The sequence below is a fragment of the Chiloscyllium plagiosum genome, unplaced genomic scaffold, assembly GCF_037043375.1.
Source record: "Chiloscyllium plagiosum isolate Xiang-an unplaced genomic scaffold, Cpla_swu_hap1 HiC_scaffold_4, whole genome shotgun sequence".
Classification (NCBI taxonomy): Eukaryota; Metazoa; Chordata; class Chondrichthyes; order Orectolobiformes; family Hemiscylliidae; genus Chiloscyllium; species Chiloscyllium plagiosum.
The window spans coordinates 16,205,793-16,218,354 of record NW_028270142.1 but is presented as its reverse complement, the minus strand read 5'-3'; the positions used below and the strand labels follow the sequence as shown (position 1 = coordinate 16,218,354).

Genomic DNA, 12,562 nt, shown 5'->3' with positions numbered 1-12,562 from the left:
GGAAAACATCAAACACTTCAAATTGAGGTCTTCTGTTTGTTAATGGAAGGTAGATTCAAAGGATAGTTATAACATTTGGTGGAGGGCCTTGGGCCAATTGAGTCTATGCCAGTTTTCTGCAAAAACAATGCAGGTTGTGCCTTTCTCTCTAACTCTTTCTAAAGCCCTGCAAAATTTCTCATCAGGTGTTTATCCAATTCCCTTCAGAAAACCACAACTGAACCTGTCGCAACCACACGCTGAGACAGTGTATTTCATATTGTAACCACAAAATCCTTAAGCAAGCTTTTCCTCACATTTCCCATTGTCAAAAGAATTAATCCCATTAAATCCATCTCCTCTGGCTTTAAATCCTTCCACCAATGGGAACAATTTGTCTCCAACAATTATCTAGACCAGTCATCATTTTGAACATTTGTATCAAATCCCCTCTCAATCTTCTGAGGAGATCAAACCCACCTTCTCCATGATTTCTCTATCAAGGTCTTCAACCACGCCCCCCACCACGTGCTGTAAATCTTTTCTGCATTATCCATGAAGTGTTCATATTTGCCCCCGTGTACAACGCCCCATTAGACATAATATCAAGTTGATGTGAATTCTCGACCAACTTTTACAAAAGGTTCACCATAATTCCCTTGCTTTCATTCCTTATGCTATTACTTATAAAGCTCAGGGTCCAAAATGCCTTTCGAAGAAGGGGGTGAAGGCTCATCTTTATATTTACTCATTCAAGGACATGGACACCACTGACCAGGGCAGCATTTATTGTCCATCTCTTATTGCCCAGAAGGCAGTTGAGAGTCAACCCCATTGCTGTGGGTCTGGAGTCATGTGATGGCCAGGCAAGGTAAAAACAGCATTTTTCACCTCTCAAGGACATTAGTGAATGAGATGGGCTTTTACAACAGTTTCGTGGTCATCATTAAACACTGAATTCCATATTCTTATTGAATACAAATTCCATGGTGGGAATCAAACCCAGATCCCCAGGACATTGCCTGGGTCCTTGGATTAATAGTCTAGCCTTGCTTCCCTTTCATGCTCAAGTGTGCTAGGTTCAGGGACAACATTGGCTGAAGTTACATTTTGAAAATAACAGCATTGGTATCAAAATTAGCACTATGTGGTGACTCATCACAATCTGTCTAGTAGGCCTCTGGTAGGCATTCCTCCTGCAGAATGCAAGTTGCCATTAAACTGGAATCTAGCAAAAGCTGCTTTAGAAGTACATGTCTACAGTTGGAACACCACATGGACACAAAAGAACATTTGTAGTGCTGAGAAACTGCCGTTACAGTGTCATTTTTTGCAGTCACTAATTTGGTTTTCCCATCCAGAAATGCTGTCCAACTTGCTGAATATTTCCAGCATTTCTCTTTTTAATTTCAGACTCCCAAATGCCACACTATTTTACTTTTGTTCCATCGTGTGTGTTACTCCAAAAGCAAAATAGTGCAGCATAGAAGTTACTTTGTATATTTAACATATGCCATACTGTGTACCACCCTAAATTTAATACTCAAGGTTACAAAAATAATTTAAGGGAAGATTTTCCTTGGTCTGTATTCAGATGAATTGGATCACCTCAGCACAGCAAGTTTAAAAAAACTGGGCAGAACAAAGTATATGACTGTAAATCAATTCATCTGTGATTTTCCTTCCATTAAGTTATACATTTTCTAAAAAAATGATGTTTATTTTGTGGCGTCTGCATCATCAGAAAAATACCTGAATGAAGAAAAGATTCTTTGATTCTGTTACTAACTGCTTCTTTTATTATTCCTCTCTCCATTTGTTTCTCTCTGACTAGACATAATTTTGTTCATAATCTAAGGTAACAGATTTTTCTTTGCTCATCTTTCCCTTTACCTTATTATTATTATGTTTTGTGATTATTTCACCTCGAATAAATGCTTCCTTGCTGCAACAAGTCTCCTCAGTCCTAGTCACTTCAAACATGTGCTGCCATACTGCGTTATGAGGTATCCATAGACAGGAATAATGCTCAAATTCAGCTGTCCATTGACAAATGACTTCCATGAACTTGCATTTCATCAAGCTGGCTGGTCCTCAGATCCTCAACTTTGTACAGACAGTCCCTCCTCTCAGCATTGCTTCCAAAAAAAAGGTTTGAGATTGTGAACAGCCCTTGAGGCAGAAGAAGACAACATATGCAGTACAAGCAAATCTTTCAGCACTATCCTCTATCATTGAGTCAATTATACAGTATGGAAACAGAATCGTCAATCCAACTTGTCCATGTAAAACAAATAGCCCAAATTAATCTAGTCCCATTTGCTAACAGTTGGTCAATATCCCTCTAACCCTTCCTATTTGTATACCCATCCAGATGCCTTTTAAATGCTGTAATTGTACCAGTCTTCACCATTTCCTCTGGTAGCTCATTCCATACACACACCACCCTCTGCATTAAAATGTTGCCCCTTAGGTCCCTTCTAAATCTTTCTCCTCTCATCTCAAACCTATGCCCTCTAGTTATGAGCTCCCCTACCCTGGGAAAAAGACATTGGCTATCCCTGCCCCTTATGCATTTATAAACTTCTATAATGTCACACCTCAGCCTATGATGCTCTAAGGATAAAGCCCCTGCCTATTCAGCCTCTCCATTTAGCTCAGACCCTCCAATCCCAGCAACCTCTTTGTAAATAGTTTCTGCAAGCTTTCGAATACAACAACATCTTTCCTAAAACCAGGAGACCAGAACTGAACGCAGGACTTTAATAGTGGCCTAACCAATGTCCTGTAAATGGTAATATGACATCCCAACTCCTGTACTCAATGCTCTGACCAATAAAAGCAAGTGTACCAAATGCCTCTTCAGTATTCTGCTTATCTGCAACTCCAATTTCAAAAAACTATGAACCTGTACCCCAAGGTCTCTTGGTCTAGCATCAGCCTTGCTTTAATAACTAACCATATTGCAAGAAACAATAAGAACAGTCAAAGCATTTATAATTTTTTCCACCTCAGTACTTGATTTTTTTAAAATTAGTTTATTTCCAAAGGTAACATTTGTTTCAAGAGCAATCCTAATTATTGATAAGCTTCCAGAGCTGGAGACATAAGCTTTGAGTCAGCTGTTAAAAGGTTATTTTCTAATATGGAATAAGTGGTGAATAATGCTCTTCAACCGAAGTGTGTTAATAGAGAGAGGGTATAATGCACAGGGAAGCATAATATCTGCCTATGAATGATTTACTATTTCTTAAACAGTCTAAAATTATACAGAGATAGCTAACATTTCTATTGAATTTTTAAAAAGCAATTAACATTTGCAGTGAGTTCCCTGCACTTCTTCATCTTGCCAGATTATGAAAAACATTTATGTGTCATATTATAAAGAAAGGTAACACGTGAAATGAATAAAAGACAGGAAGGAAGCAGATTACCATTTGTCTACACTGTGGAATCCAAATAAAGTTTGTGTCTTTTCATTGTAATGGGAGGAAAGGCAGATTTTATAAAACTACAAACAGCGTGTGTGAAATTAAATGAGTTTTACGATTTAAGTAGCTGAGAATTTAAGTCTATGTTGATTTTCATAATGTTTCCTTCCATGTGGCATTTCTTTCATTAAACTAAAAAAAAACATTCTAAATAATTGTTGAGATGAAGAAAAACTAGTTTTATAACAAGCTGCAGTGGTCTCTGCATTCTTATTCAGAAAGATATTCCAAAAGCCACTTGAAGTTACTGTTTACGTTTTCTCTTCTTCACTTCAATGATTTGAATCAATGGGCTACATGTCTCACGTTTAATCTATGTATTATTGCAAAAATTCCCTTTTAATCTTACTCTGTCATGAGAGAAAAATCCTGTAGGACACTTGCATCTTTCTAATCAGTGACATAGAATGTAGAACAGCAGAGGAACGGATCCTTCGGCCACCATGTCTGTGCTGACCATGATGCCACTTTAAACTAATCCATCTACCTGCACATGATGGATATCCCTCTATTCCCAGCCCTTTTAAACTTTGCTGTTATATCTGTTTCTATCACCTTCTGGTAATGCATTCCAGTACCTACCACCCGGTGTTTACAAATAATTTTCTCGCACATCTCCTTTAAAGTTCCCCTCTCACCTTAAACCTATGACCCCTAGGGTATTTGACACTTCCACCCTGGGAATAAAAAGGGACTAACTATTCAACCTACCCATGCTTCTCTTTACTTAATACACTTCTTTCAGGTCACCTCTCAACCTCAGATGCTCTGGCAAAACAATCCAACTTTGTCCAATCTGCCCTTGTATCATTTTGAAGAAATCATTAAATGAAAAAACTGAAAGAACTGTAGATGCTGGAAATCAGAAACAAAAGCAGAAATTGCTGAGAAATCTCTGGCAGCATCGGTGGAAAGAAATCATAAGTAATGTTTCTGGTTCAGTGACCCTTCTTCAGAAATGATGGTAGCTCAGAAAACGTTAATTTTTATGCAGAAGATAGGGTGGGTGAAGGGGGTAAGGAGTAAATGCTAGTGGAGATGGAGCCCAAAGAGAGAGAAGAACAGTTGGACAGACAAAGTGGATAATGCTCTGCCTTGGAGAATGAATAGTTGCTAATGGGGACTATTAGTGGCTCACAATATGTAACCCAAAATCCACAAACCTGACTGCCCCGGCTGACCCATTGTCTCCGCCTGCTCCTGCCCCGAACTCATCTCCGCATACCTTGACACCGTCCTGTCCCCCTTAGTCCAAGAACTCCCCACCTACGTTCGGGACACCACCCATGCCCTCCACCTGCTCCATGATTTTCGCTTCCCCGGTCCGCAACGCCTTATTTTCACCATGGACATCCAGTCCCTGTACACCTCCATCCCCCATCACGAAGGACTCAAAGCCCTCCGCTTCTTCCTTTCCTGCCGTACCGACCAGTACCCTTCCTTGACACCCTCCTTCGACTGACTGAACTGGTCCTCACCCTGAACAACTTCTCTTTCCAATCCACCCACTTCCTCCAAACGAAAGGAGTAGCCATGGGCACCCGCATGGGCCCCAGCTATGCCTGCCTCTTCGTAGGATATGTGGAACAGTCCATCTTCCACAACTACACTGGCCCCACCCCCCACCTTTTCCTCCGCTACATCGATGACTGTATCGGCGTCGCCTCGTGCTCCCACGAGGAGGTTGAACAGTTCATCCACTTCACCAACACCTTCCACCCCGACCTCAAATTCACCTGGATAGTCTCAGATTCCTCCCTCCCCTTCCTCGACCTTTCTATTTCTATCTCAGGCGACCGAATCAACACGGACATCTACTACAAACCGACCGACTCCCACAGCTGCCTGGACTACACCTCCTCCCACCCTGCCCCCTGTAAAAATGCCATCCCATTCTCCCAATTCCTTCGACTCCGCCGCATCTGCTCCCAGGAGGACCAGTTCCAAAAACGCACAACCCAGATGGCCTCCTTCTTCAAGGACCGCAATTTCCCCCCCGACGTGGTCGACGATGCCCTCCACCGCATCTCTTCCACTTCCCGCTCCTCCGCCCTTGAGCCCCGCCCCTCCAACCGCCACCAGGACAGAACCCCACTGGTCCTCACCTACCACCCCACCAATCTCCATGTACAGCGCATCATCCGCCGTCATTTCCGCCACCTCCAAACGGACCCCACCACCCCATTTCTCTCCCCTCCCCTATCAGCATTCCGTAAAGACCACTCCCTCCGTGACTCCCTCGTCAGATCCACACCCCCACCAACCCAACCTCCACTCCTGGCACCTTCCCCTGCAACCGCAGGAGGTGCAAGACTTGCGCCCACACCTCCCCCCTCACCTCCCTCCAAGGCCCCAAAGGAAACTTCCATATCCGCCACAGATTCACCTGCACCTCCACACACATCATCTATTGCATCCTCTGCACCCGATGTGGCCTCCTCTATATTGGGGAGACAGGCCGTCTACTTGCGGAGCGTTTCAGAGAACACCTCTGGGACACCCGGACCAACCAACCCAACCATCCTGTGGCTCAACATTTCAACTCCCCCTCCCACTCCACCAAGGATATGCAGGTCTTTGGACTCCTCCACCGCCAGACCACAACAAAACGACGGTTGGAGGAAGAGCGCCTCATCTTCCGCCTAGGAACCCTCCAACCACAAGGGATGAACTCGGATTTCACCAGTTTCCTCATTTCCCCTCCCCCCACCTTGTCTCAGTCAAATCCATCGAATTCAGCACCGCCTTCCTAACCTGCAATCTTCTTCCTGACCTCTCCGCCCCCACCCCAGTCTGACCTATCACCCTCGCCTTGACCTCTTTCCACCTATCACATTTCCGACGCCCCTCCCCCAAGTCCCTCCTCCCTACCTTTTATCTTAGCCTGCTGGACAAACTTTCCTCATTCCTGAAGAAGGGCTTATGCCCTAAACGTCGATTCTCCTGTTCCCTGGATGCTGCCTGACCTCCTGCGCTTTTCCAGCAACACATTTTCAGCCACAATATGTAATAGCAAACCAAAGCCTGATGTGTGGGGGTTGGGGTAACAACATGTGAGAAGGTGCCTGAAACTCAAAAACTGTTTAAATTAATATCGAGTCTAGAAGAATGTTGAGCTCCCAAGTGGAAAATGAACTGCTGTTCTTGCAGCTTGCACTGAGCTTCAGTGGAGTACTGCAACAAGCCAAAAGACAGAGATGTTAGCCAGGGAACAAGTGGTGTCCATCTTCTTCCTCAACCAAGGATTCCCCAACACCAGAGTTGACAGGGCCCTTAGCTGGATCCAACCATTCTCCCACACTTCAGCCCTCACCGCCTCTCTTCCCTCCAACAACAGCAATAGGGTCCCTCTTGTGCTCACTGACCATCCCACCAGCGTCCATATCCAGAGGATCATTAGCCACTACTTATGCCACCTCCGAAGGAATGCCATTGCCAGATACCTATGGTGGGCAGCACGGTGGCACAGTGGTTGACACTGCTGCCTCACAGCGCCAGAGATCCGGGTTCAATTCCCGCCTCAGGCGACTGACTGTGTGGAGTTTGCACATTCTCCGTGTCTCCATGGGTTTCCTCCAGGTGCTCTGGTTTCCTCCCACAGTCCAAAAATGTGCAGGTTAGGTGAATTGGCCATGCTAAATTGCCTGTAGTGTTAGGTGAAGGGGTAAATGTAGGGGAATGGGTCTGGGTGGGTGCGCTTCGGCGGGTCGGTGTGGACTTATTGGGCCGAAGGGCCTGTTTCCACACTGTAAGTAAACTAATCGAAGTAATCTAATCTAATCCATTCCCCTCCTCTCCTTTGTGAGCCTTCCTCAAAGACTGTTCCCTCTGTGACACCTTGATCCACCCATCCTCCATTCATAACAACCACCCACAGTCTCACGACACCTTTCCCTGCAGAAGGTGTAATACCTGCCCATTTACCTCTTCCCTCCTCAGTATCCCAGGGACCAAATACACCTTCCAGGTGAAGGCAGCGTTTTACCTGCATTTCACCCAATCTAGTCGCTGCTCACAACATGGTCTCCTCTAAATTGGGGGAACAAAGCATAGACTGGAGGACTGCACCACAGAACACTTGTCCACAATAAAAGACCGTGAGTTTCCGGTTGTCTGCCACTTCAACTTATCACCTCAGGTATTCGGGTCAAGGCCAAGATGATGGCTTTCAGTTACTGCCTCCTTCATCTCATCCTTGCCCCCGAATGGCCTCAGATTATAGTCAGAACGGTTCATCCCATGCCCTCCAAACTAAAACAACAGTTCGGTCTCCCTGGCTCCCTAGGTGGGGAATCAGCCACTTTGCTTAGAATGTAGGTAATCTAGCCGGTGGCGAGTTGAGGCCTGTAAGTGGTGGTCATTTAGTATCTAAAGGGTCTTAATTGCTGGCAATGGTCCCCAGTGGACCTCAGCCAGAAATTAACTGAGAGTTGGCGAGCAGTTAGCAAATACCTCTCCAGGGTCAAGTTGTCAAATCATGTGCACTTCTCATCACCTCAGAGAGGCTTGACACTGACATTTTTTACAAACCCACCGACTCCCACAGCTACCTGGATTACACCTCTTCCCACCCTACCTCTTGCAAAAATGCCATCTTGTATTCCCAATTCCTCCACCTCTGCCGTATCTGCTCCCAGGAGGACCAGTTCCACCACAGAACACACCAGGTGGCCTCCTTCTTTAGAGACCGCAATTTCCATTCCCACGTGGTTAAAGATGCCCTCCAACGCATCTCATCCACATCCCATACTTCCACCCTCAGACCCCACCCCTCCAACCGTAACAAGGACAGAACGCCCCGGTGCTCACCTTCCACCCTACCAACCTTCGCATAAACCAAATCATCCGCCGACATTTCCGCCACCTTCAAAAAGACCTCACCACCAGGGATATATTTCCCTCCCCACCCCTTTCCGCCTTCCGCAAAGACCGTTCCCTCCATGACTACCTGGTCAGGTCCACGCCCTCCTACAACCCACCCTCCCATCCTGGCACCTTCCCCTGCCACCGCAGGAACTGCAAAACCTGAGCCCACACCTCCTCCCTCACCTCCATCCAAGGCCCTAAAGGAGCCTTCCACATCCATCAAAGTTTTACCTGCACATCCACTAATATCATTTATTGTATCCGTTGCTCCCGATGGGATCTCCTCTACATTGGGCAGACTGGACGCCTCCTAGCAGAGTGCTTTAGGGAACATCTCCGGGACACCCGCACCAATCAACCACACCGCCCTGTGGCCCAACATTTCAACTCCCCCTCCCACTCTGCCGAGGACATGGAGGTCCTGGGCCTCCTTCACTGCCACTCCCTCACCTCCAGATGCCTGGAGGAAGAACGCCTCATCTTCCGCCTCGAACACTTCAACCCCAGGGCATCAATGTGGACTTCAACAGTGTCCTCATTTCCCCTTCCCCCACCTCACCCTAGTGCCAAACTTCCAGCTCAGCACTGTCCCCATGACTTGTCCTACCTGCCTATCTTCTTTTCCACCTATCCACTCCACCCTCCTCCCTGACCTATCACCTTCATCCCCTCCCCTACTCACCTATTGTACTCTATGCTACTCTCTCCCCACCCCCACCCTCCCCTAGCTTATCTCTCAACGCTTCAGGCTCTCTGTCTTTATTCCTGATGAAGGGCTTTTGCCCGAAACATCGATTTTGCTGCTCCTTGGATGCTGCCTGAACTGCTGTGCTCTTCCAGCACCACTAATCCAGAATCTGGTTTCCAGCATCTGCAGTCATTGTTTTTACTAAATTGCACCCACAGAAAGCTCCACAGGAACTAGCCCAGGAGGTTTCACTGTTATCAACAAAATCAAATTCTGTTGGATTTCCTTCCAAAAAAAATGCTACTGTATTTGGCACTGAACTGGCTGTCCTAACAATCAGCATTGAAACTGCTCCTGTGCCACACAAAATGTAAAATCAATTTTTGTGTCTGGAAAACAGAATGGCATGAGGGAAAAGTGAAAAAAAAACCTATAACCCCTTTATATTTTCAGACCACAATTAAATGTTTACAAAAACTTGGATCTCACATTAGGCATGTTCTCCAGGATCAAGAATACTTTTGTGAAATACTATGGTATAATTCTGTAGACCCTGCTCTCCTCTCCTCACCACCCCCCCCCCCCCCCCCCCCCCCCACTCCCCGCACCATTTGATTATTACTAAATCTCTCTTCCTCTTTAGAATGTTAGTTTGAAGATTACTTTCAAACAGAGTTTTCAAAACATTTGTGCATCTTTGATTACAGTGCTCCTGTTAATTTTCAGTCCCCTTAGATTCTAGTAAAGTGAATCTGTACTGGTAAGTTTCTGCATTACCAAGAAGACACAGCATGTATGAAGTAATGGGACATACAGCTGTAGATGCTCATCTGTCTTATAAGCCAAATTGGTAGCCACGGATGAGTCAATGATTGGCCCTGCCAATTCTTAGTGTGTTACAAGATAGGAAGAAAAAAAATGACAATGCAAGTTTTGCCCAATAATTTGGAACCATGAGCCTTATAAACTCAAAACAAAATAAAAAATTAATTTGACAGAATGCTGCCAGATCTACACCTCAACATGATCATAAAAAGTCACTGCTGTAATTGAAGGATGCAAAAACTTTTTGTGGTCAATGTTATTTTCTTCCGACAAATACTGGTCCAACAGAAATGCACAATATAAGCACACTGCGTTCACTGACCCAAGCATTCTCAATTTTAGTGCATGTCAGTAAAACTTCAACATGTTCTTTCCAGATAGTCTCAAACAGATCCCGATTTGAAGTTGTTATAAACCAACAAAAAACAGCGACATATATCCACATCCATCGGTGTCTTTGTAAATCAGCTATGTCTGTAAAGAAATTTATATCCTGCAAATCTAACGTTTACGACAACAATGCAAGCTCTTCGCTCGTTCAAATTTCTCTCTCTCACCTTGATATTAATTGGTAAAATATTTTCTAACTGAAATCCTGATAGGTAAATGACAAGCAATGAAAAAGAATAAAACCAAATATGTTTATTCTAAAACCAGCTTCAGGTTTAGTGTTTTTGGTGCTTTATGCTCAAGAGAATTAGGTCAGTTTGGATCATAAGGGGTTAAAGTAATCAGACACAACTGTAAGATCAATATACTGATCCCTTGACTACACAGTGTTCGACAATCTACCATTGGATTTGTTTCACTGAGATTATTTAAAACTCTGTACTTTGAGCAGGTTTTGTAAAACATTTAACTTTAGCCCTAACAGCTTAAGCTAATCAATAAATAAAAGTGCATTTGACTACCAAAATCTCAACTCGTCACATGCAGTGGTCTTTATTTCAACCAGGACTGATGTAAAGATTTTAAAGTGCATAACAGCCATTATCTAAATAAGCCTTTCTTGAGCGCCCAATCCTTGCATCACCTTTGATCCAGTTATAATTAAAGCCAAAAGTACAGACGTCTCATTTAATTCCAATGTGGGCAGTTTTAATGCAGAAAGTTTCGCATGTGGTTTTCAGCTCATGACCATCTGTTTCTGGATTTCATGTATAAACAGGACACTTTAGGGAACAGAGATTAATTCAGCTTTGGAATGCCATTCAAAACGTGTTAGCAGTTTCCCTCCTCCGGGTCAACCAAAGCAAAAACAAGTTAGCCGCTTGGTTTGGAAGGTATTGTTAATATTAGAATTATTGAATAATGGACTCTGACTAGTCTTATGTTTTAAATTACAGGTCGCTCTCAAATAAAACTATTAATCTTTTTTTTGTCTCCGCACGTTTTACAGTCCTGTTACACTTATTAACTGCTGGCAGCGAAGAAACTTTTAAATGAAAGCCAAATTGCTTTAGTCATGAGAAAGGAAATTAAAGCTCACTCTGGGGGGAAAAATTTCACTATGAGATCCTCCCAAGGTAGAGTTTCATAACCTCCTGCAAGCCTGCTAAAGATGTCACTGCATGCAGGACTGCGTATGTTACTGATATAAAAAGAAGGCCTTAATAGGAACAACATGTTTGTGTCTGAGAGTTTAAAACCAACGTGTTTTACATTGCAGGACAAGTTCTAGGTACCAAAAGAGATGGTTGGCAACAGGACAGCCAGCTGTGGGTACTCACCAGATTCATTCGGTGGGCATTCTTTAACGAAAAAGATCTCATTGAGATTGTCCTCCTCTGGTGCCAGCCCCTGCTGATGTAACTGTAGCCTGTGCAGGCTCTCTGTCTGCTGGTGTTTCAGAGACCGTGCGTGCTGAACCAAGTTCAGCTTGGCCTTGGTGGTGTAGTTGCAAAGGCCACAGTTGTAATAGCAAGACTTGGAGTTCGTCGCACTCTCATGCTTTTGCAAATGCTGAAAAAAAAAACCAAAAGAGGACAATGAGAGTAATGAGAACACAGTTCTGCTTTTCTGCTCATTCCTGCTTGTATACATTATCTTAGAATGGACTCCTAGAAAAGAAGTGAGGAAACCTGTAGATGATGATATCTGTGAAGAGAGATTAACTGTTCCTCTGAATCCGCTATTTGCATCAGGTGGTGGTCTGCTTAGTGTTAATAAAGAACAAGCTAGCCAAGCAACCAGCAATAATTAAAGTCTAAAAAAGAAACAACTTAAGAGAGAAGACCAAGGTAACCAAAAAAAAAGTGTCAAAGAACAGCACGTCACTTAATTTTTGAAAAAAGCCCCATTAGCGGAGTGGCCTAATTTGAACAACTTTTTGCACTAAAGATGCTATACCAAACTTTCTGGTCTGTCATTGTACCGTTCAAATGCTCACAGTTGAGTTATACCCCCGAATATCAAACTATGATCCTTCATTAAGATTGACATCCATTTTAATCAAAAACACCCACTGACTTATTAGAACGTAAAATACCTCAAAATTTATTCTACTGTAAACCCTACAGGACTCAGTTGGACATGTTATATGCTCCATAAGTTTGTCAGAACTCATTCAAAGTTGCAAAAGATGACGTTAAATTCTGACAATTGAGAATAATAGAGAACTTTTTTCTTTAATATACCTCAAGTCAAATAATCCTATCCACAATAACAAATGGATACAGATTCAGACAGCTAGATTCAGTATTTACAGTACTCC

General features: G+C 43.9%; 1 protein-coding gene across 4 annotated transcripts in view; it reads right to left on the bottom strand.

Annotated features, from left to right (window-relative positions):
* Positions 1 to 12,562, bottom strand: part of LOC122549390 (zinc finger homeobox protein 4) — a 294,666-nt gene that overhangs the window by 169,809 nt on the left and 112,295 nt on the right. For all 4 annotated transcript variants that reach the window (XM_043689135.2, XM_043689131.2, XM_043689132.2 and 1 more), the window contains exon 4: positions 11,580 to 11,811. In XM_043689135.2, coding sequence (XP_043545070.2) covers positions 11,580 to 11,811 — 232 coding nt within the window. The remainder of the gene's footprint in view (positions 1 to 11,579; positions 11,812 to 12,562) is intronic.